Source organism: Hesperophylax consimilis, chromosome 24 (assembly GCF_061612785.1).
Source record: "Hesperophylax consimilis isolate HC1 chromosome 24, BYU_Hcon_1.0, whole genome shotgun sequence".
NCBI lineage: Eukaryota > Metazoa > Arthropoda > Insecta > Trichoptera > Limnephilidae > Hesperophylax > Hesperophylax consimilis.
Window position 1 is genome coordinate 17,482,726 of NC_142859.1, and position 26,286 is coordinate 17,509,011.

At 35.5% G+C, this 26,286-nt stretch overlaps 1 protein-coding gene across 3 annotated transcripts in view; it reads left to right on the forward strand.

Moving 5' to 3' along the window:
• LOC149412002 (uncharacterized) overlaps positions 1-26,286 on the forward strand; it is a 56,450-nt gene that overhangs the window by 6,262 nt on the left and 23,902 nt on the right. For 2 of the 3 annotated variants that reach the window (XM_089646384.1, XM_089646383.1), the window contains exons 5-13: positions 7,850-8,025; positions 9,379-9,577; positions 10,673-10,804; positions 11,881-11,994; positions 16,983-17,156; positions 17,753-17,832; positions 17,920-18,064; positions 20,527-20,637; positions 23,174-23,262. In XM_089646384.1, coding sequence (XP_089502510.1) covers positions 7,850-8,025; positions 9,379-9,577; positions 10,673-10,804; positions 11,881-11,994; positions 16,983-17,156; positions 17,753-17,832; positions 17,920-18,064; positions 20,527-20,637; positions 23,174-23,262 — 1,220 coding nt within the window. The remainder of the gene's footprint in view (positions 1-7,849; positions 8,026-9,378; positions 9,578-10,672; positions 10,805-11,880; positions 11,995-16,982; positions 17,157-17,752; positions 17,833-17,919; positions 18,065-20,526; positions 20,638-23,173; positions 23,263-26,286) is intronic. The other variant, XM_089646385.1, reaches the window with a different exon arrangement.

The window sequence follows — 26,286 nt, forward strand, 5'->3', positions numbered from 1 at the left end:
TATGTATAACAATGTATCATCAGCAAAGAGTTTAATTGCACAATGCTTTAACACTTTGATAATATCATTCATGTATATAATGAACAACAGTGGACCTAATACAGAACCCTGCGGAACGCCTTTATTAGTGTGATGTGGTTCAGATGTTATACCATCATATTTTCTTACTTGCGTTCTTTCTGATAGGTAATCAACGAACCATTTAGATTCTTTACCATTAATTCCAATATTACTTAATTTCTTGATTAATCTATCTCTGTCGATTGTTTCAAATGCTCGTTTTAAGTCTAGAAATACTGCAATAATTTTACTTTTTTTATCTCGAAAATTTTTCCACTCGTCTATTACATAATTAATAGCAGTTTCACAAGAACATTTTTTTCTAAAACCAGATTGTTGTCGAACTAATATCTGTTTGGCCTCAATGTATTCATTTAACTGTTCCTTTACAATGTATTCCAGTACTTGTTCATATTTGGGTAAACAATTTATTTATTTATTTATTTATTTAAACGCCCATTGGGCTTTTACATACATTGTTATTAGTGTTATTACATTAACTATGTGACATTGAAAAGTTTACGTACATATATAAATAAAATAGTTATTATATCTGTAGTACATAAATGTTTTACAAATAATACAGAATACCATTATGGAGAACAGTTTTTTTTTCTTTTTTTACTTACTTAGAAAAATAAATGGATTGAAATTAATCAGCATTTATAGGGACTTAAAATCATATTCGAATTGTTATTTAAATTACAATATTAATTTGTAAAGTTAAAACATATATATTAAAGTTAAAAAGTCATAAAAGAAGTCATAAAAGAAAAGAGTGAAAAAACAGAAGCTAAAAAATGGGTTTTTTACTATGGAGTGGAGAAGTCATACATATCAGCAAAGTGTTTATGTAGATTTCGTTTGAGCACTGCTACGGAATCTCTAAATATATCAACAACATTACCAAATTTATTACCAAAATTTTGTATTCGATTTAACGATATGTGCGCATGATAATTAGATTTGAAATTGTTACAGAAAAAGGTGGAATTTTGTCTCGTATTTTTGGAAGGTACAAATAATTTTATTGTGGCAAGAATTTCAGGGCTGTCGATTCTATAATTAATAATTTTATTTAGTAGAACAAGGTCGGAGATAATTCGCCTATCTGATAGCGTAATCAAATTTAGTTGATGCATGAGTTGGATATAATTTATATTTTGGATTGGAATATTAAGTTTAAAGTTAATAAATCTTAAAAATTTGTGTTGTACCCTTTCAATATTGTTGGAATGTACTTTATAAAACGGGGACCAAATAGGCGAATTATACTCTACTTGACTTCTTACTAAAGATGTGTACAGTGTGTTCAAACATTCTAGTGACTTGAAGTCACATGCGGTTCTACATATAAACCCAAGCATTTTTAGGGCTTTATTTGTGATTTCATTTATATGCGGATTGAATGTTAACTGTTCATCAAATATAACACCCAAGTCCCTGATTTGAGTGACAGCTGTCAATTTTACATTATTAAGCGAATATTCATAAATTGTATGATTTCGTATTTTACAAAAACGAATGACCTGACATTTTTTAATATTAAGAAACAGAGAGTTGATGATGCACCAACGATATAGTTTATTTAAATTAAGTTGCAAAGTATAACAATCGTCTAAACTGCGTATTGTTTTATATATTTTCAAATCATCTGCGAAAAGAAGAACTTCTACATCTTTAAATATGCTAACAATATCATTAATAAATAACAAAAAAAGAATTGGTCCCAGGTGAGACCCCTGAGGGACCCCACTTGTGGCTTCGAAAATGTAAGATTCCACAGATTTTATTTTGACACATAGCTCTCTTTTACTAAGATAACTTTCAATCCAACTTAACAGATTACCCTTGATACCCAACATACTTAATTTTTGTACAAGGATATGTCGCCTAACTTTGTCAAATGCTTTGGAAAAATCAGTATATATTGAATCCACTTGATGCTTCAAGGCAAGAGAATCAGTTATGTAATTTTCGTATATGATCAAGTTACTTAGGGTGGATTTACCTGTGATAAAGCCATGCTGGTTGGGTACAATAATATTATTAATTTGTTTACATATTACATCTAGGACTAACGATTCAAATAGTTTGGGAATAGCGGACAATATACATATTGGTCTGTAGTTCGATACATCGCTTTTATCTCCCTTTTTATGAATAGGCGTAAGATAGCTTTTTTTCCACTGTTTTGGAAAACACCCTGACGACAAAGACTTATTAAATAGTAAAAATAATGGATAAGTCAAACTGCGAACACAAGATTTTAAATATAATAATAATAATAATAATAATTGGATAATTTGTACAGCGCCGTTTTTGTGAAAAATCACCTCAAGGGCGCTGTACAATTTATTTCCTAGGATCTACATTTGTTATTTAGACCAACTGTGCCAGCACGAAGTTCGTCATCCGTTCAGGCATGTGTCTGCCGCCAATATAGCGCTGACATGTGTCTGCTGCCAATAAAGAGCGCTGACACAACATCCTCACATAGACAACAAACCTTGGCAGCACCGCTGTGACGCTCGACGAAGACAGAAGATGGAGACTCTGCTGCAAGAGTCCTAGGTAGCGAAGGAACTGTACCAGCTGCTGCAGGGAGAGAGACTACCCCGTCCACCAACTGTGCCAGCACGAGGCTCGTCATCCGTTCAGGCATGTGTCCGCTGCTAATATAGCGCTGACATGTGTCTGCTGCCAATAAAGAGCGCCGACACAATATCCTCACATAGATAACAGACCTTGGCAGCACCGCTGTGCAAAATCACCTCATCCTAGTTTACCTTAGTCTCTCCAGTCACCTCCCAGCCTTTCATGCCACCTAGTGCATCCTCTCGACCCTTTCAGACTCCTTCCTGGCTCCAATACATTCTTTCTATTGTCGTGATCCGACGATTTCACACCTCTGTCTCAGACCCTTAGGGCTCGCTTATCGCAGGCTATCATAAGCAAAATCTTGAACCAAAGTCAAAGTGAAGTTTATGAGTGTCATCTGTAACAAAATACATAAACAAAAACAGAAAATAAAAACAAAGACAAAAACTTTAAACAAAATATGGCTTATCTGTCCTCCATGCAGACATCCTCGGTTGAAAAGGTCCCGTAAATCCCAACACCACTTGACACTTGAGTCAGGTATAAAATCTTCGACTGCATTGAGAAATCTTTGTTCTAGCTTCACTTTAAAAATTTAATCGGTTTAAAATGCTATAATAATTGCAAATTCCGGCTAAACGGTAGAAGTTACGCGCATTTCGTGAAATAAGAAGGTAAGCACTATATAAAACACGGATGCTGAACAATTTTCAGCGATCTCTTAACAAGGGAAACCTTCTGAAAGGATTAAACAAACCGGAGCGGTTAAAACACGTCCGCAACAAAAGAACGAACTGTCGTATGTGTATTGGAGGGAAACCATCCGGTCCAGCGGATTTATTAGTATCTAATGCTTTTATAGCCTTTTCTATAGCGTTTATTTCAATAAAACAATGGTTTAGGTTAAGTGATTCTTCAAGTGATATATCATTTGGGATTTCATTATCGGTAATATTATCATCATAAACACTTTTGAATAAATCTGCAAAAAGATTGACAATGCCTTCGGTATTATCCGCACAATTGTTATTCAGATACATAATATTTGGTAAACTACCATCATTTTTACGCTGAGCATTAGAAAAGTTCCACAATTTTTTAACATTATCATGAACCTCCATTTCTATTAAACTAATATAATCATTATAACATTTTTTAGACAATTCTTTGCACTGCTTTCTTATGTTAGTAAACATTATATAATCATCGACGTTTCTAGATTGCTTATATATTCGGTGAGTTTGTTTTTTAGTATAAATCAATTCTTTTAATTCTTTTGAAAACCATGTAGGGTAAAGGGATGCAATAAAATTAACTTTTGGAACATGACGTTCTTTTGAAGTGTTTAGGATTGAATAAAATTGTTGGACTTGATTCACAATATTGTTTTCATCTTCTAGAAATATGACCAGTCATGGGTCTAAAGTCGTCAAATTTTTTTGGGTTGTCAATTTTCGGAATAGGAGTTATTACAGATGTCTTCCAAGTTTTGGGAAATACTCCACTATTTAAAGATTCATTGATAATTTGGACCATTGATTCGCCAATAATATTTATAGAGTCTTTGAGTATATTTATTGTAATACCATCTGGGGATTCCTTAGACTTCATATTACTCAGCACTCTCTTTAAGTATGGTAAATCTATATTTTTAAACTTAAATTCTTCATCGGTGCATACAAGCTCGTCTATTTGGTTCTCAGGATGTTGTGGAATACTTTCAATTATAAGATCTATGCTCGAAATAAAATGCTTGTTAAATTTAGTCGCTATCTTTTCTACGTCTTCTTCAGTTCCATCTGGGAAATCAATTGACTTTACAACTTCTTTTTGTTTACCCTTAATAATTTCTTTTAGTGTTATCCAAAGTTTTCTTGGTTCATTCTGTTGTGATTCTACTTTTTGTTTATAAAAATCGCATTTATGTTGTTTTTTTGGAATAAATATTGCGAATTCTTTTGTATGCATTCCATTTTTCTTCTGATCGTTCCAATTTTGCCGTTTTATATGCATTATCTCTTTGTTGCTGAAGGTTGTGTAATGGTTTTGAATACAATTTATTCGTATTTTTAAACTGAACCCTTTTCAAAGGCATATTTTTATCGACTGCTGAAGTCAAAATATTGACGAAGTTCTCGGCTTGGTAACATTGTTTATTATTTTATGTATAAATATCATCACATTCAAAGTCAGCATCTGTTTTAAGGTGCTGCCACACGCAAAGCTCACATCAAAAGTTAATGTACAGCGCATCATCTTTTCTACCGACACACGACGCTATCAAATATTTCTTCCTATGGTAGGAGAGGGGGTCAGTTGAATTCGAGAGCGGCCGAGGAACATAATTTCATCTGTCAAAGTGACAACTTTACTTACTGACAGCTTGAGCACGTTTTCGAAATGGATGATACTTGTCGCCTATTGCTGGATCTGTTGGACAGCTCATCCTCAGATAATGATGCCGCCAACTATATAATTATAAATGCTATTTATAAACTTTTTAGATTTTAAACAATCTGCGCGTAAATAGCGCATTTTCACATAACCTGACATAACCTCTCCGTCGAATCAGGAAATTCGCAGTTCGCACGCCCATCGACGAAAGCGACATATAATAAATTATTGTAAAATAAGCTCACGTCGATTTCCAAAAATGTCGAAGGCAAAGGCGGCAAGGACCAACACCAGGGCAGGAAACGAGAAGAGAGCACGAGAGCTGACGAGAGCAAACCAGATTACCCAGGAAAACAATTGAAAACAATCAACAAACGAACAAACTAGAAGCTTCTCTATGTAGGTATCAGGCCGTCCAACTTTATCAAAAAACCGAATGATATTACCATATAAACATACTGAGTTAAAAATATGATTAATTTTGAAAGGGCGAAAATTTGTTTACTTCAAATTCAAATATTGATTATATTTATATTTTAAATATATGTTAAGTATGTTTGCCAAATAAGGTTTTTTTTATGTTTCTAAATTTACTAGCACACATGACGATATGAGCTAACATAATAAATAAGAAATGCATTATTAGGCTGCTTATGTCATGGCTGTCAAAGGGAACACGGAACTTAGTTGGCTCCGTAATTAAAATGACCCCCTCTCCTTTTTACGACGGAGAGGGGGACGCATAACTTTTCAAATATCGCGTCGGGAGCGGTTACGTAAAATAAATTCGGTTAGCGAAGTTCAGAACCACACTTATAGCGCGTTATCTTTTTACGTGTGTCGGGTCTGTATGGGATTGTATGGCGAGCGCTATTGTGCTTTATATTATCTATAATAATTAAAATAAAATAACTTTGTTTAAATACCACTTTATTGTATATATTTATAACCAACCGGTTTCAGTTCAGCCCGAACCTTCATCAGGGTTAATAAAAACATATTAAATTAATTACAGAGGTGTATGGGTACTTATAGTTAAGCTGGAAGAGGGAGAGAGAACATCAACTTTGGTGGGGGTGGAAGACTTAGGTAGGAGAGAGGGGGTAAACATAGGTGCAGGAAATGGAAATATATTTAAAATGGGGCTGTTTGTTAAATCTAATTGTTTATTTAGTAAATTGATTTTATTGACTTTAAGGGATTTTTTTATCTCGAGTGCTTCTAAATTGTTGAGGCGTAGACCTATCCCGTTTCTATGTAATACTTCTACACCTGAAGGCTTATCAAATGAGTGATCTTTATCTATTAAATGTGTTGCGAATTCCGAAAAACCTATGTTGTTTAAGCATCTCAAGTGCTCAACTACCCGCGTTTGAACATTTCTTGCAGTTTTACCAATGTAAAATGCTTCGCAGTCGTTACATTTAAGTTTATAGATGCCAGAATGACTTAAATTATTTTCTTTATCTTTTGAGTTAATTAAAAGTTTACCTAGGTTATTATTGGTATAAAAAGCGGCTTTAATTTCTGTTGGAAATTTTAAAACGCATGAGGACGAGAAATTATTAATGTATAAAATTCTACGCCAACCATGGTTTTTATTTACTGCGATGTTGGGGATACTATTGTACAGGAATTTATTACAAAATATGAGTCGTTGTTTTTTTGCAAGGATTTTATCAATTAAGGTATGGGTATATCCGTTATTTATGGCGATAGATTTGATTATAGAGAGTTCAATATTGAAGTTAACTTTAGATAGCGGAATAGTGACAAGTCTGTGGACTTGAAACTTAAATAATTTTAACTTAAACCGGTTGGTTATAAATATATACAATAAAGTGGTATTTAAACAAAGTTATTTTATTTTAATTATTATAATTATGTATACCCACAAAGTGTTTGCTACAAGTGAAAAATTTATATTATCTGTTGATGTGAGCTTTGCGTGTGGCAGCACCTTTACTGTTAGACAATTTAGTTTCTTTAACATTTTAGTTACTTATATGCATGACAAAGATAGACATTCAAAGAATATGTGTGTACGAATGAAATAGATATAGGATCAGGCAGCTTTTACATATTTAAAACTTGTTTTGAATACTACATTCTACATCACGGATAAGATAGGGATGACAATGTGCTTACTTGCTTACACTAAGCCCGGGCGCACATAAACAACTTAAATTGTGGAAATGGTTGTGTCGCAATAGTGCGTGTATCAAAATTCATATAGAGATATGCACACAAAGCGATGTGATGCCAGGGAGATTTAAAAAAAATTTAACTCCAACCTAAATCAGCCCCTTCTCCTCTAAATTCTTATGTTATCCGGTAAATTATAGCTATGAAAACATGGATACTTTCCCACCTCTGGAACAAATTTAACATTCAAATCGTGTTCGGATGCCGTTACTGTCAAACGAGTGGTTGATGGGGATCCAACCTGCGTAGCGAGCTACCAGCACTTTCAGTAGCTTGCAATTGTCGTCAAACTCGTAGTCGACACGTCACATCATGTACGAACACTAGTAAAATAGTATTGCGGATAGTCGCAGCAGGGCGCATATGCTACGGGCACAAAACTCGAGTCGCTTGCAAGTATCTACGAATGGCTTTATTTACGCGATTTAGTTATAGGACGGCAATTACCGTTTTGCTTGCTTATCGGGATCAGCTGGAACTCTTGTGAGATATTCAAGTCAATCTGGAAAATTATTTATTAACTCCAGAGGTTGTGCTGGAAGAGTCTATCATTTATATATGACATAATATTCTGTTAATTTTTTTCCAGAGCGGCGGGATGTAGATGAAGTTAAACAGGAGCTAGACGATGGGGTTAGCTGTCTAGAAGGCTGCGTGGGAGCATTGCAGAAAGAGCTGGTGGCTCGTGACGCCTTGTGCCATTTGCTGCAGCGGGCGCATAACCACTACACCACGCAGAGGGGAGAAGTCAAAGTGGTGGCTAATGTGAGTTGTCATTCCTTAATTTTCCCTGGTCATTTTTTAAACTTTGTAATCATGTTGTTCGAATTCTTGTTAATTCTTTTCAAATTCCTCATCATTGGAATCGCAATCATTCATTTCATATTCATAATCATTTGTTTTAATTCCTAATCAAATTCTTTCCAGTGTTTTCAGATATCTAATAATTTGTTTCAACTTTCTGATCATGTCTTTTAAACCCCAATGAGACTGCCAAAATTTTGCAAATGTATTAAAACCAAACTTAATATTGAAAATTAGATATACTACTTCGAAATTTTCTTGAACAGTAATTAAATATGTTAAACCTAGTTCTATATAGTGCACACTGCAAATGTAGTCAGCCGCTCAGTAGAGGCTAAAGTCGGGTTCCAGCGACCAAATGTTTTCAAAACATCAGAAAAAACTCAACCATTAAATTAAATCTTTTTACGATGCCAACATTTCATAAACATTTTTATATCATTTGTTATCAATTATCGTTGATAATAGCAAATTAAATAAAAAAAACTGTCATTGCAGAACTCTCCACAGTCATTTGAGATCAATTGTTTTTGGTACTAGTAACATTATAAAAAGACATTGAAAATGCAACGTTATAAATATTTTAAGAAGAAGAGATAAAGAATAAGATTGTAAAAATAATATAGACAACTATATTACTAATGAAGAGTCCTATTACCCATATAATAATAATAATATCTTTATTTAAGAAATTTGCAACTATAAACATGTAAATAGATAGAATATATAATAATTAGATAAAGTTGAGGATTCTCATAATTTCCCACATTTGTCAGTCATTTTAAAAGTTAATTTAAATGCTTATGAGTATACCTACACTTATATTATAATATAAACACTGAATATTTTTTTGTTCCATCAATAGTTTAGAATTTGGGTGATGGCACCGGTAAAGGCCCTGTTATTACTTATTATCCAAATTATAATGTTCTCTTTGAAATTTGTTTGAGTATCACATTTTTTTATGTTATCTGGAAGAGTATTGTATAATCTTGTTGCAATGTACTTAAAATTTCTTTGACCTAAAGTAGTATGTATTACAGGAATTTGCAGTAAATCTTTGTTATTGTTTCGAGTACAGCGAGTATTTAAACTTTTTGTGTAGTATTTATTTATGTTTGTATATAGGTGCGTGAGGATTGTTTTTGAACGGCAAATCCAAACAGGATGTCTGCAGGATCAAATGTTGCTGAAATCCCGCAAGACCGGAATTACAAACCCTAGTGGTGACACATAAAGAAAAAATTTCGCAGCATATACGCACACACAAATATGTAATGTCAAAAAAACAATTTCTATATTTCCTTTCTTCAGGCCTACAAGAACTTTGGTGGTCGAGTTCGGGGTCTGAAACGCAAGCTGGACGAGCTGTGCCTGGCTCTGCCCTCCAAGGTCCCCGCCCCCTCCATGGACTCCATGATGAGTCCCGTACCCTCGCCTCCATCGCCCGGGGAGGCCGTGCCCTCGCCCGGGCCTGACGAGGATCTGGATCTGCCCGGTAACAATCATGATGGTGTGTAATGTCCTAGTGCGTTTATACAAGCAAGAATTCCCTAAGGGTAAACTTAAAATTTAAGCACACACTTACCCTCACTGTGCCTGTGAAGGCTCGTGAATTTTGTGTATCCTAACCTCCCAGGCTAATTTGTACCTTTTTTGCGAACATACATCTGTTACCCGTGGAGTCAATTTGTTTGCTTTTGGGAACAGCTCATGATGGTCTGGTAGAAATCATTGTTTCTCCCTTGCTGTCATGGTGAGAGATATGATCTAAATGGTGTTAGAAAGAGAAAATACCATACTTTTATGAAACTTGAAATAAAAAAGGTAATGTTTATAATACCCACATTTGTCTAATAATTTTTTTTTCATTGTCAGTAATTTTAGTTCAGTGTTTAGAAGAAAAACATAAAGTGTGCTATTTTTAAAGTTTGCATTAAAAAAAATTATATTTCAACAGATATATATGTTTATTTTAAATAATAAAATTTGAAAGTGCATTTCGTCACCTTTTAAAAACTGTTTTTAGTTTTTGGATACTTTAAGAAACATTCCATTTATTTTGATTTTATTTCAAATACGCACAAATTCTCCGACCTTCTGACAGCGTCTTTTAGAAATATAACGGTCAATATGCCATAGGCCTGAGAGGTTAAGGAAGTTGTGAGCGGAAGAAGAGGAAGTTCGGAAAGAACCTGACTATCCAGATCTGCTCACTTAACATAACATTCCACATTCTGTTCAATTCCGGACGGGTATTTCCCTTGCAATAAGCAATTAGCCTTAAACACGGGTTTGGAAAGATAATTAGCGTAACAAACCTGTGCGTGTTTCAAGGCAGTACTGCCTCCTATTGAACACGGAATAGGAAATATGCGTTCCGGACACATTATCTATACCCATATCCATTTTTAAGTATAAAATTTCAAAACTATATTGAATTGTTACCATATTTTTTTTAATGTTGGTCCTCAATTTTAATTATAGTTATTTATTTTATTGGTCAATGACATAACCTTTGTTTATAAATGGTGGTCTCTGACCAGGGCGATATTGAGAGTATCTACCAATTTGAAAGTATTTTAATGAAGGTGTCTTGAATTTTCAGATAGCTACAACTTGGACAAGACCTTTTCATCCAGCATTTCCAGTTCATTTCTATCAGTTCCACAGGGATTCACAAGTTTCTTGGGCCACGGAGATTTTCCTTTCTTTCAAAATGACGATGATGACAAAGCAGGTGTGTAAATTTTTTGATTTCTTGCACATTTGTTAAAATGTATTTTGTTGGTTCCATGCTAACTCAACACAGTGACAATTCAACACACCTTTAAAAAATGATATAAAGTCATTAGAAACGAAGAAGAAAAAAATTAAACCTAACCTAACCTAAACTACTTAACCCAGTTCATAAAGTTTTTGTTTCATCACTTTCCATGACTTTATATAATTTTAATAAGATGTGATGAATTATCATTTTGATGATTTATCCGGTCACCATTTTATTTACAATGAACAAACAGCTCAATATCTCAGACAAAGCAGTATAAATTTCATGTCACGAGAACTTCTGCCTCATAGTAAAGAGGCAACACACAAACTTCAACAGCTTGGAAGGCTTTGAAGCAAAGAATGGACGGTTACCAGTTAATAAGGGATTCCTTTGGGGTAAGAATAACCTCGTCGAATTTAATGTTTCAAAGAACTAATGATCTCCGAAACGGATCAAAATGACTATCTAGTCTCCTTCAACGGAAGCAATCTTCCCAATAGGCCTTCTATTGATATGCTTGGTGTAACTTTAAGTGACCAGTTCACGCACGGGGGCTCCATCGAAGCCATAGTCAAGTTAGCCTCTCAGAAGCAGGGTGCACTATACAGTTGTACAGGGCTCACAGTTTAACAGTATGCAACTGCTGACACTGTACAAATCGTAAGTGTACCCCGCTGTTGAATTTGGCGGCCACCTCTTGTCTGGAGCCCCAAAATACTTCAGTGCAGAAACAGATGGTCTATTTGATAGATACCACTATTTCAACAAACGCATTGCAATGTTTAGAGCACAGGCATCAGTTGGGATTGCTGTCTTTATTATACCAGTATTTCAATGGAAGATGCTCCGAGGAACTAGCATTATCGAGTCCTTTGGCACCGGTGCATATTCAGGAAAACATGCTAAATGCACGCCCTACATTTATACACGATTGATATTTGTCACATGAGAATGGGTCTTTCTTGAGTTCAATGTAAAAAAATGATTAAATCAGTTATGGTGTTTCAATTTGATGTTTTATTATTTAAAATATATTTTTTTAGGCAGTAAGATTGAAGTTATAAGTTCTCGTCCGGTGGCTGCGCCTAGAGCAGACTTTAACATCGATGATTTTGTGTCCACGCTGATTCCTAGCAAAATTGCAACGTCTATACCTGGTAAGATACAAACATTCCTTTACTCGTAATGTTAACAATCAATAGGCAGATGACCGGTGAAACAGGAGTGAATATTAGATGTTATTGAAACAATTCTAGTCATCTTTAAATCATGAGAAAAGTCGGGGATGCCCGAGGAAGCAATTTCTTATGTCGGGTCATGTTAAGAGCGTATTACAGAAGAGTGTATGAGATAATGTATGAATGTAGCAAGGGGTCCATCCATCAGTTCATCCTTTGCCTACACCTGCAGGAATGGCGAGATAATTAGTTTGTTTATTTCATCAATTCTTATTAGATACGTGTTAGAAAAACATACAAAATATATATATATATATTGCCATGACTGGAATATGAACTCAGAATATTGCACTCTCTGGGCAAAAGCTCTGACTAAACCCTGAGATATACAGTGGGTTGCCATATTAATAGGGACACCTATGGAAAATGTGTTTTTTACACTTTGTGTTCATAAAACACAGATGTTTATGATTTTAGGTGCGGTTATTATTATTTATTTACAAGGACATTGAATTTTGAAAAATTAAACACCGTATTTGTCCTTAATCTACGATTATTTTATTTTTTTTATTATTTTTAAACATTATCGAACAAAAAGTCAATATTTCGTCATTTCGCCTTTAGCCGCAATAACAGCTTGTACACGCCGTGGTATACTCTCAATGCACAATTTTGCAGTAATCTTTAGGTCAGGAGGATGATTCCACACCCGGATGAGGGTTTCGATGAGCTGCTGCTTTGTTGTAATCACCTCCTTGGCAATCTCCCTCTTGGTGAGCTCCTACAGGTTTTTAATAGGGTTCATGTTAGGGGAAGTCCCCGGCCAAGGTAAAACCTGCACATTTTTTCAGCCGGGAATGCAGTGACAGTCTTGTCTTTATGACAGGGTGCGGAGTTGTGCATAAAAACGTATTTCTGGCCACCAGGGAACCATTCTCCGACTTGAGGCAGTAATCGATTTTCCAGTATTTTTCTGTACTGATCCTGCCTCATAGTCCCTTGCACGATGTGGAGGCGCCCCATCCCCTTGGAAGAGATGACTGACCACATCATGATACTGGTAGGGTGTTTGATAGTCTCTAGATGGCAGTCCGGCTGAAATTTCTCTCCTGGGCGTCGTCGGACAAACGATGATTAATCCAACAAAATTTGGAATATGGACTCGTCAGAGAAGTACACCTTAAAAAAGGGCCATAATCAAACTAATGGAATTTTTTTAAAGCTTAAAAACCACAAAAATGTTAATTACCATATTTCAGTTCTCTACAGTCATGTTTTGGTGCGCGTTGGCCCATTCCAGTAGTTTTTTCCTCATATCTACTGTGAGGCGAGGTTTTTTAGCTGGCCGATGACCAATGAGATTCTCCTCAGCCAATATCCTCTGAACTCTCCTTTGGGAGACTTCGATATCTTCTTCGTTGATCATCAAGGTCAAACGAACCACTCTCTTTTTGCGGTTTTGGAGACAGACGTCTTTGATTTTGCGGCCAGTAAGAGGTGTAGTGATTCGTTTTCTGCCACATTTCCCAATGTGATCCAATTCAAGGGGCAGGTTTTGATTGATTTTCTAATTTATACAATAAATACCTGTAATGGCTGCTATATCCCTTTGGGAATGTTGAGTGTTTAACAATAGTGTCTTCACTTCCGGAAATTTTCTTGGGGACGTGTCTGAAGACCTAGCCATACTGAAAAAACAGAACATTGGACTCAATATGGAAAAACCATTCACTGAAATAAGATATGAAAAAAAAAATTACAGAAATTAATACATAATTAATAATTACTACCATCTTTGTATAGCTAAACTGTTAAAACTCGTAAATATAATTATAATGTATATATATTTACCAGAACTTCAATCACGCATTTTCACAAAAATGCTGGTCACGTGCAAAAAACCTTAAATTTTCGAGGGATGTGTCACTTTGCGAGTGTTGCCACTTCTTAAAAGTGTCAGTGGTGATACCAGCAACAAAAATAACGAAGGAATGGCCATCATATTCAAGTTATTTAGAAGTAGAGATAACGTAAACATAAAAATCAGGAAATATTGGAACTGTCCCTATTAATATGGCAACCCACTGTATATGGCAACCTGTACAATGATTAATTGTTACAATCATCAATAAATGATGAATTGTAATTAAGGATTCATTTGGATTGCAGACTACAAAAGACACATATCAAAATTTTCTTTAGTTCCTCCTAAGAAATTCATTAGCTTCTTTTGGAAAATGCTTTCTTCTCAGTGAACAGAGTTAAGTGCTGACCGTTTTCTTTTCTGTTCACGCAGCAGATGAAGAAAGTACCGAAGAAAAGTTTCCCACAACCGGTAAGATGAGGTTCATGGAATAAAATCTTAACACATTTAAATATTATTCACGCAAAAATGAATTCGCCATTCTTGAGCTGTACCTATATTCAAAATTTAACTTTGGCTTGGAATTGCTACATATTATATAATCATTACCATTGTACATGTCTGCAAAAACTGATAATCTGTTTGATTACAGTTAAACTCGCATAAGAAGTTCCCACTTAAGAAGTATTCATGCTTAAGAAGTTTTTTCTTTGGTCCCTTGAAATTTCATAAAAAAAACTGCACAAAACACAAAACTGCTCCCGCCTAAGTAGTTTTAAATCAATCACAATCGAAAAGTAATGGCCAAATATCCCAGAAAATGTTCCTTTTTTCCTGGAAGTCATAAAATTTATCATTTTGTTATTATTGTCTGCATCCCATTTGAGAGGTTTTAGAAGTTCGGCAGTAAAACCATCATAAACTCAAACTAGTTACAGTAGAACCTCGTTAATTCGAAATCCACGGGACATCAAATTTCGAATTAACGAATTCCCAGGTAATTCGAAATTTTATGAAAAAAATACGCCGAAAATCGATTTTCTCGGCCGCCTCTTCAAATCCGGATTGAATTTTAGTTGTAAATTCGTATTAATACCAATTATCTCTTTATTATCGAGATTTCGCTGCCGATTTCGGTCGCGGCCTACCCTTTAAATTGAGATATTCGTAAAAATACGATATATTTCCGCGTAAATCGAGATATCGCGGTAATTTACCGTCGCGGCCGGCCTTTTATTTCAAATATCTTAATTTAAATTCGTAAAAATACGATATATTTCCGCGTAAAACGAGAATTCGCGGCCGTATTCCGTCGCGGCCGACTCTTTAAATTAACATATTCGAAATAAATTCGCAAAAATACTATATATAGCCGCGTAAAGCGAGAATTCGCGGCCGTATAACGTCGCGGCCGACCCTTTAAATTCAGATATTTTAATGTAAATTCGTAAAAATATGACATATTTTCGCGTAAATCGAATTTTATCGGCAGTTTTTCGTCGCGGCCGGCCTTTTAAGTTCAGATATTTGAAGTAAATTCGTAAAAATATGTCATATTTCGGCGTGAATCGTAATTTTTCGGCCGATTTCCGTCGCGCCGTATTTTTTAACTCGGATATTCGAAGTAAGTTAGTAAAAATACGATATATTTCCGCGTAAATTGAAATTTCGCGTCCGATTTCCGTCGCGGCGGGCCCTTTAAAATTCAGATATTAGAAATAAATTCGTAAAAATACGATATATTTACGCGTAAATCGATATTTCGCGGCCGATTTCCGTCGCAGCTGGACATTTTTCGTCGCGACCGAGATTCGTCGCGGCCGAGTTTCGTCGCGGCCGACCCTTTAAATTCAGATATTTGGTGTAAATTCTTAAAACTACGACATATATCCGCGTAAAACGTATTTTCTCGGCCCTTCAAACTCGGATATTCGAAATAAATTTGAAAAAGTACGACATTCCAGTGTAAATCGATTCAGATTTACAAAATAATAATACTAATTAGGACGATGTATAACCACGTAAAAATACATTTTTCGGCGTTTTACTGCCACGGCTGACTTTTAGATTCAGATTTACGAAATATTATGATTTATTTTCGCAAAAATCAAATTTTTTCGAATTACATGAACAAATTTTCGTGCGCGGACAAAAATAAATTTCGAATTACGAATTAATGAATTTCGAATTAAAAAAAATTTTGTATGAAATAATTTTTCTGCGGAAATTTTTTTGTGAAAATTTCGAATTACGCGTTTTTTCGAATTATTGGGGTTCGAATTAACGGGGTTCTACTGTACTAGTAGTTACTAAACACCAGAAATGAACCTTTTTTCAACAGTCATAAAATGTACAACTTTGTTGAAGCAGATTACGCAAGTTACAAGATTTTTGTGTTTGATATCATTGAAAAAATTGATGTTGTAGCCGGAATCAATATTACATTTTTATTTAATTTTTCCCATGAATTTAAAAAATACATAATACTAATAACTGTGTACAATTCTAGAAAAAAATTTCCAAATTTGGATCCGACGTAAGAAGTTTTTTTGTCCGGTACGTTGGAAAACTTCTTGAGAGAGTTTCACTGTTACGTTTATCAAAGAACAGGTTGCAATAATATAAATATATATGTAGTCATTAAATCATAGATGTCAGATGGGAAGGTTGTATTTGTTCTGCCTGTTTTGAAGAACCATCGTCGATCAGTCGATTTCTCGACTCCAAACGCATTTCTAATATTTGTACACTTGAGAAAAGTGTACGACAATGCGTCTTTCACGACTGGAATGATTTTCAAGTTTTTGTGTTTTCCCCCTCTACCTTCAACACGGTTCATCCTTCCTACTATTGAAAATATCCCCAAACAACATCTCCAAAGTAGTAGATACTCTCAATATCGTCCTGGTAAATGACCACTGTTCAGAATTGAAACGTTCCTTGAAATGAGTTATAAAATGTTTGGTGACTAGATCTGAATATGTCAGGTCTTATTCACCTAGAAAAACGAAAAAAATGATTACACTAACAATATTCCTTTTTTCTGCTTTCCCCTAAAATTTTAATATACATCCCCTTCAATATTGAATTTAATTTTTTTCAGGGCTGCACCTGCACTCAGCTCCCCCGCTGCCCCCCGCCCCCCTCCACACCCCCTCACCCACCCAAATCTTGCCCGGTCTGGACCTGCTGGTGCCCCCACCCCCACCCCCTCCACCACTTTCTCCACCCGTCCTGCAGACCAACTTCTATGGGACTGCCAACCCTGCTTCACCAGGTAACTAGATTACATACTGAGTCAAGCAAACCAAGTTGCGCAGAGCGGGGAGGCGACGTGACTCTTTCTATATGTAATTAGTCAATGGATGAATCTGACAGTATACAGTCAACTCGCATTTTAACATCACTATTTAGTCCACGACAATAAAATATTATTAATAGTCCTTTTTACAATGGCGTGCAAATTTCTGTCTGCGTAAAAAACTTAACTAAAAATACCAAATCGGGTAAACAAAAGTTTGTTTGTTTCTAAAATCGAATATTTTAATACACTGTTTAGTTAGACACTTCAATCCTTGAAATGCATACAAACCAGATTGCTAACAGACAGAGCTATAGGAGCTATGCGAATTGTATGCTTGTCAGTAAATTGTTGTTTTCCTGAAATTGATTTATTTATTCTATAATATTCATGATAAGATTTATGTGATTCAGAAACAAATTTAGATACTGAAAACTTTTTAATTTTTAATTATTAACTTTGAATTTTCATTCTTAACTTTAATTTTTAATTCTTAACTTTAACAACATAATGATGTTATAGGTTATCTGAGTTTGTAATACTTTAAATAATTTTTTTGTGTTTGTTTTTAGAGCCTGTGCCAGTACCAGCCCCTGAGCCCTATGTAACGGACCACGGTGCCCAGTGGAACAATGCATGGGAAACTGTTCAGGTATATCCCCAACACTGCTTCATTACATTTTATATTTCAGTGATATCTGCTGAACAACCTTCCGTTTAATCTTGTTTGTTGTTTCAGGCCGTGGACACGCCCGAGTCCCCTCCACCCTCTTCGAGCCCCCCGGCCCCCCCACGCTTCGCCGAGGTCCCCCCGCCTCCCCCCCGCCCGGACGTGGACCACAGGAAACTGCTCATGCCGCCTCCGCCACCCAGAATGCTTTCACGTAAGTCCTTCATCTTCACAAGTCAGACTGTGTGTGTATTATGTTGATGTCAGCATGGAGAAATGTTAACCCGTCCATTAATTATTATAAGATAATGGGCAGGCAGTATTCTGCTGATGTGCTCATATTATTAGAATATTTGTAACAGATCTATAATTTTTTTTTATCTGCAATTTTCGTATTAATTTATAAAGGTTTGTCAATTACAAACGTGCTTTACAAAAAACTGTTGATAATTATAATAACAAACTTACTTTAACTATCCCACAGCCAAGTGGGTAGGTAGTAGGTAGTAGGTAGGTAGTACCCAAATTACTATCTTCCTTACATTAGCTTAAATATGTGACATTCATTTTTGTATTTTACGTATTCCTGCGCAAGTACATAAGTTTCCTTTAATAAATGACTGAATAATTGGGATTTCTGTAGTTTAATAGATATCCCTTAAGACATAAAAATGCTTGGGGTCATCGGAAGACCCACTTGGTTACAGACGTTCTGTTTGGCATCTTGGCTTGTCAAGAGTTAACTATGCTATTGTAGCGTCGAAGAGAACAATCCAGAATTGTCTCATTAATAATAAACAGCTAGACCTACTTAGGTATCTACTTGCGAGTTACTACTGACAGTTAAATTGTAAACAATGCAACCTACCTGCTACAAGCACCTAATTGCCTACCTGCGACAATACGATTGCAAGTCGGTCTGGCACATTACGACAACTCGCCAGAAGGTTCGAGCCTATCGCCTATGCTTAATTGCCGCGCTGCCGAAAGTTCCCGAAAGACCCAGACTGAGCGAGTGTCTCCGATTTAGTTGCAATTACACCTACCTACTGTCGCTGCCGGCCGTACAGTATAAATAAGCCCGACGCAGCGAGCAGTCAGTATTCAGTCTCTGTCACCGCCGGCCACGTACAATCGCGCTACGGAAACTTACCCAGATTCGCCCGCATTCCATAGTATTGTAAATAGTAAACGAGTAAATATTGCGACTGTAAAATCGATTTTCTATTCATTAATAAACGCTGCATCAGAGTTGAAGAGATTTTTATTTGTACACCAAGATACCCACACTATGGTACATAATACACGTGAATTAATAAATAAATATCAAATTTCACAATAAGTCAATCCTTTCTTCTCTCCTAATAAAAATCCAGTCGAGCCTGCTGTAATGTCCAGATGTCACCTCTTTCTCTTCTTTCTTTTAATGTTGGTATGTAATTTTAATTTCTGGATTCTGTCTTCATAATGGTGGTCTCTCAAAGTTTTTGGTATTTATTTATTGTTAATGCATTGTGTACTTATTGACTGCATTACAAGAACTGGATATCCTATGCTGAATTATAAGAAATGGAGTTACATCTTTCAAAGCTTGAAATTGTTGCCCCATCAAATGCAGCTGGTGCTGTTGCGTAAAGTGTCTTTGAAATTTTCTTAACTTCGATAATATGTATCTGCTATCGCCAACCTAACCATTATTCTATCATTAGTTCCACTGTCTTGAATTTGATGCATTTTATTTTAATTGTCCCTGTTAAATTGTGATCTGTCGGCAAGGAAAACACATTGTCACATTGTTAAAATTTTATTTTTTTTAAGTTTTGCTTTACCCTTTGTACTCCAAATTATTTTTTATATGGTATACCAGCTACTCCATAGAGTGTAATTAAAAATATGAGGAAGAATTACGATATTTTTAGAAAATTAGAAAAAAATGTTTTTTGGTAAGGCAGTAAATAAAATGATATTTATTGCTTATTATATAAATATATATTGCTTATTCTACTCTTTATAATTTTTGAACATGTGGTATTTTAGAAAGCAGTCGCCTAAATGCATACGTGGCCTGTTAGGACACGTGTCACAGTACTCAATGCTTTCCCGTCTGCCACCTTTTACTGCTCCTTTGAGTATACCACACAGTCCCGCTTTGGACCTTTTCTTAAAATATAAAGTTTTCAATTGAGCCTGGTCTCTGATGGAGTGAGAATATTTATTGCCCAGTAAAAAATATTCAAATAAAATGAATGCTTAGGATGGGTTTTTTCGGAGAATTTGAACAATTCATCAAATTTGAATGTTCATTTTCAAGTTCTGTGAATGATTTTTTCAAGTTCTGTTTTTATTTCAGTTTTTTCAAGCAACTAGCCTACAATGACATAATAACAGAACTGGAATAGGACTTTCACAGAACCCGAAAAATGAACGTTGAAATTTGATGAATTGTTCAAATTCTCCGAAACAACCCGTCCTTAGTTATTGTTATGTGTGAAAAACAGATCAAAAAGCACAACCAATCGTAAATGGGTACTGTATACAACTGAATAGAATCATGTGTATACCTGTAAAAGGATGTTTATGTGGCCGCTGTGGCGCCATCGGAGTTGTTAGAATGTTTCCTATGTCGCCGTGGCGGCGACAACGAATTACAAAGAGTTAATAGTTTTTATTTTTCAGTACTGATGAAAGGAGATGATGTAGATCTAAGAGTACTGCCACCCTTACCGCCTTCGCCAGTAGCGACCTCTTCACCAGGACCAAAGGATAGGAATCGACCTGCTCACAAAGGTAAACTTTATTATAAACTGTACAATGTATTTGTGCAATACTAACTAACCTAATCGTGTATAATACTGCCACCATGGGTGGAACTACAGTGGAGACTCCCAAGGAGGATATTGTGTTTCCACCTATGACGGCAGAATAACACCCATGCGAACACCTCGGCACAGGTTCTCCTAGTGAGGTGTTCACAGAACATTACTACCTAAGCTTCAATCATGTGTATACAGTTGCATATCACATTTCATTCTACTACCACGTTTTATATATGGAACATCTATCTGTATTACTTGCACCCAATGTCAATATGTATAAAGTCATAAACTGTATTTATAAGTGAATAGATAAATAAATAAATACAGATGGTGTATCAACATGACAAACTTTAACCAGAGATTCCTGAGCTTAATCTCAGGTGTTTTTTCTTTTTTTTTCACATAAAAAGATTTAAAAAAACCAATGTAGGTTACGTGCGGGTTGGACAGTTACTCGGCTGAGTGACCAGTGAAGTGATGACATGTGAAAGATTTTATTGAAAAAAAAATATTTCACCAGAGACCAAACACTTTTTAATCCTAATAAATTTAATCCTAATCGTAAAGTTTGTCAGGTATGTTCTAATACAACCCTGTATCGCAGTGTTCCGCAAACTTTTTATGTTCACGGTACACCTAACTAATCAAGAAATTTTAACGGTACACCAAAGAAAAAAAACAAGGTGAATTTTGGATAGAATTGGCTAGGCTTATTAGGAATAACGGCGAACTTTGAGGTTAAACTACGAAAGCTGCATGTCATCATAATTTAAAAAACATCCCAGGTTTTGAATGGTTTGTTTGGAAAACCAGGGTTTGTCTAGCCGGGTTTGTGTAATTATGCTTGATATTTATCACATAACAGTGACAGAATGACCGCGAACTGTCACCGAATCGGTTCGAGAAGTGAATTTTAATTTTACGCCATTGATAATTAAAATGCATCTTTTTCCGCCGCCACCAAGCCAAAAAGTTTCCTTTTATAGTAATTACGGCATATCTAAAGTATTTTTCTAAAAAATATTCGTAATAAGCGTGGCCACTCCGAACCAAAATTTTCCAAAAACTATATTTTATTAATATTTATTATTAAAATCAATATAACATGAAAAGATGTTTAATGCGAAATGTGAGCCTGTTTAACTGAACACAGACGATCAAAATTTGGAACAATGGTTGATAACGCTGCTCGCATCTCTTCGTCGATCGTCCTCAGGCGTTCTCATTTTTTGACTTTATCGTTGTGAGAGTTGAAAACCCCAATTCGCGTAAATAGGTCGTGGCAAATGGTAATAGAATTGCAATAGCTCGCTTTGACAGCAGTGGATACTCATTAACGAATGACTACTAAACAAGCGGGCGCACCGTCACCATCGTAATTCGTAGTTTTATGTTGTCACGCGCATGCACCCCGATAGCTCGTGCGCAATCACGTGATAATGTAGCAATAGCACCCCACTTATGTAGTATAGCACACTTGATAATGTAGCGTAGCGGCGTAGCACACGGCCACTTCGCAGCGATCGAGTCCCACCCACGCCACCTCCGGCAGCCGCGCCGCACAGAAAAGTAAAGACCGATTTACAGAGCACTTTGTGAGAAGTGACGCGGGACTCGCGGCACACTTACAAATGGCCACGGCACACCAGTGTGCCGCGGAGCACACTTTGCGGAACACTGCTGTATCGCACGGCAATAATTCTTCCACAGTGAAAAACATGAAATTTGCGCAAGTTGTTCTGTCGGGAATTTTAAGATCAACCCAACTATTTTATGTTCTCAGTGTCCTTTTCATTTTGATCCATGGAGTTTTAATTTAATTTATTGAAAATAAATATGAAAATGTTATTCTTTAATTTTTTATTATAGGGCGGAGACGGTTTACATATATATCCCATTTTACCTCATTTCTTTAACAGTCACCCGGTCCCTTTGATAAAGTTCACTTGTCATTGCATGTGGCTATGTCTTCTGGTTCCACAATTTGTCTTCCCAGGTCTCATCTCTCCTCTCCACTCCCCTTTGGTTCTCTGAAGGCCCCACAAGGGAAGAGTTCACGGAGGTGGCCTTATCTCTCCTCTCCACTCCTCTTGTTTCCCTGAAGGCCCCACGATGGAGGAGTCCACTCCCCCTTGGTTCCCTGGATGTTAACAATGTTATATTAACACACTTTGTCCGGGAAGGGTAGTTCTACCTTTTACACCGGTCCTGCTTGAATGGTGGAAAAGGCATTGCTGTCTGATAATTTTACATAAATTGTTTATACCAATCTCTTTGTAAGGGTCCCAACTACATATATGTTTATGTATTTAAAAATGTGAAGCAAGTCTTCCCATATCTTTAAATCCTTGTCAAAATTTCATTAAAATATATGTATTATTTTCAAACATCTGTTTAAAAACTAAATCCATTTTCTTGAATGGGACTCTTGTTTTCGAGCATATAACGTGTGTTAGTTATTAGGTCCCATTGATATTATTTGTTTTCATTATGAATGTTCTTTAAAGCTGATGTGGACCACCGTAACCTGATCTCTCTGACAACTGGACTTCCACCAATGAGTCCTTGGACACCCCATTTGGAGCAAAATGACCAGGTTAGTTACATAGGAATATGCCTTTGTCATCAAAGATGTACATACAGTGGGTGGCCAAATTATTATTTTTATTATTATTTAACTCCTTAGGCTAATTTGTTCGGTTTTCAGAACAAACAGCTGTTACCCGTAGAGTCAAATTGTTCGTTTTTCGGGATGGCTCATCCGGTCTCATAGAAATCATTGTGTCTCCCTTACCCTCATAGTTAGAAATATGAACTAAACAGCATTAGAAAGAGAAAACCAAAAGTTCAGATAGAAATTTGAGAAAAAATTATGAAACTTTGTAATAATTGTTTTTGCATGAAATGACAAAAAAGGTGGCAGTAACGTTTATAGTACATTTGTCTAATAAAATGTGTTTTTTTCATTATCAGTAATTTTAGTTGAGTGTTAACCTTTTCTATGCGTCATTAATTTGTATCACTTCGTTCACACGCGGGGCTATTTATCATCAATCTAATTTATGACTTTAAACAATAATCACGCATGGATTTTAAAATTTGTTTTAAAAAATACGTCGCTTATGTCTTGAATTATCTTTTCAAGTATAAATAAACAATCCGAACATCAATGAGACTTGATAAAAATTCGAAGTATATAATATTCGTAATCTGATACGGTATACCCGGGCGGCCATGTTTATATTTCAAAGATAACGATACACATGCTTATAAACATACCGGAGTAGAGCTCTTCAACTGTGGTGCGATGTAAGTGGTTGATTTATGGGTGCGATGTCGCGTTTGACTGGATACATGAAATATTGACACACTTAAAAAGGTTCATATAATAAAAAATAACTACACTTAAATTTACAAAAATAATGAAATAATTTTTCTGTTATTATGTCACCGTAAATATGTATCACTTAATATATTTTTTTATCGTGATAAATTTTGAAACAGTTCTCAACGCATAACGGCACATTGCACTCTAAGCACATAAATTTAGTAAGTTTTCTGACTTTGGGCTTCAGTGTTGAAGTGGCACAGACACGACACCTTCGACGAGGGTTTGTGTTTTTTGCTGAAGGGGGAACTTTAATGGGCATGTGTTTGGAAACAATTTTTGATGATAAACGCATCGGGTAATCTCTTGATGTTGTGGGACGTAAAATACTCGGCAAAGTTTTGTGATATTTCTCTAGTAATTGCTCAATCACAGCCATTTGGAAATCAGCCAAACTGACTTTTTTTGATGTTACAGTTTGGTATATTATGTGAGCATTTAATAAATACAAATCAATTATATGAAATGCAACTTTCCTGTACCATTTGAGTGACTTCCTCATACAACTTAAGTTGCTTAGCATCATATCAGCTTTGTCTACTAGACCCATGTTCTTGTTATAGTCTAGAACACATTGTGGTTTTAAAATGGGCTCTCCTGTCGATCTATTTATTTTTCCCGATGGTCCAACAGAACCATCATGAAGAGTGGTCAGCATATGGATTTCACGCCTATTGTGCCATTTCAAAGCTAACAACGGTGATTGGTGCTTTGATTGGATTTCCCCTTTCTTCAATTTAACAAAAGGTGCCATGCCTTTCCTGTTTTTCCGAACAGTGCCACAAGCATTAGTTTTTTTTTCGTGTAAATATTTAAATAAATTTGGACTAGTGTACCAGTTGTCGCACCACAAATTATGACCCTTTCCGAAATAATCTGACAAAAGGGTGGTTACAACGCCTCCCGAAATACCAATACCTTGAGTATCATTTTTTTCTGTATCAGAACCAACATAAATTATAAAATCGAGAATGAAACCCGTCATGACGTCACACATCACAAACATTTTTATTCCAAATCGGTGACGTTTAGATGGAATGTATTGCTTGAATAATAGACGGCCTTTGAAAACGATGATGCTTTCGTCAATACATAGATTTTCATGGGGCATCATAGTTGATTTAAAAATATTTCGTGTGTGGTCAACAAGAACACGTATTTTATGCAGTCTATCAGTAGGCGTTTGAATATTACTATCACTAAAGTGGAGCATCTGTAATATTATCTGATAACGGTCTCTGGGCATTGTCTTTCCAAATATTGGTGAAAAGATTATGGGGTTCGTACTCCAATGTTCCTCGATAGCTAAGTGTTTGTTCCTAGTCATGGCAAATGTTAACGCAATAAAAACGTACATTTCTGAGACTGTTGTATGAACCCATTTTGTAACTCTCGATTTTGCTGTAAAATCCATCGTCCTAACTTTATATTGATAAAATTGATTTGTTTCATCAACAATTTTTGTCATAATTTCTGTATTCAAAAAATGTTCAAAAAACATAAGTTCGGGCGTGTCTTCAGTTAACCTGGTATCTGGATTGATACCTGATGCGAAATCGTCGAATTCATAAATAATGGGTACGAAAGGGCCGGCAGTCCACAGATTTTCAACCACTTCTTCTCCTTCTTCAATGTTCATTTCGGGTTCAGAATCATGGCTTTCATGTATTTCAGCATCTTCGCAATTATTATCGACGTCACTGTCACTAATTTCAAAATCTGAATCTATTTCTAAAGTAGCACCAAATATTTCTTCGTCATTAAGACCACGACCCGACATTTTGTATTTTGGCAATAAAAATACTTTCAAAAATTGATAAAACGTCAAACTTGTACAACTTTACACTTGATTTTTCACTAAAAAAAAGTTTTAACCACGTATTTTTATTTGAAAATAATCTAACACTGACGAAATTTTATATTTCTTCAATAGTTTGAATGAATTTATGTAACTGAACTTATTTTAAAATATGATAAATCAGATGAATGTACACTGTAATTAAAAAAGTTCATATCCACGAAAAAGCAAACAATAATTCGATAAAACAATGTAATCTACACGGCGAGCGTCTCTGTTTGAGAATCTTATAAAATGCGCCTGCGCAATAACGTGTGTAAAGACGCGGGAAGAATTCAAACTGATTCATTTTTCGCTCTGAGTTGGAAGATCCCTTCAAATCTTTATATCGATGATTAGGATACGTATTATGGATAAATATCGTAAGATGTCAG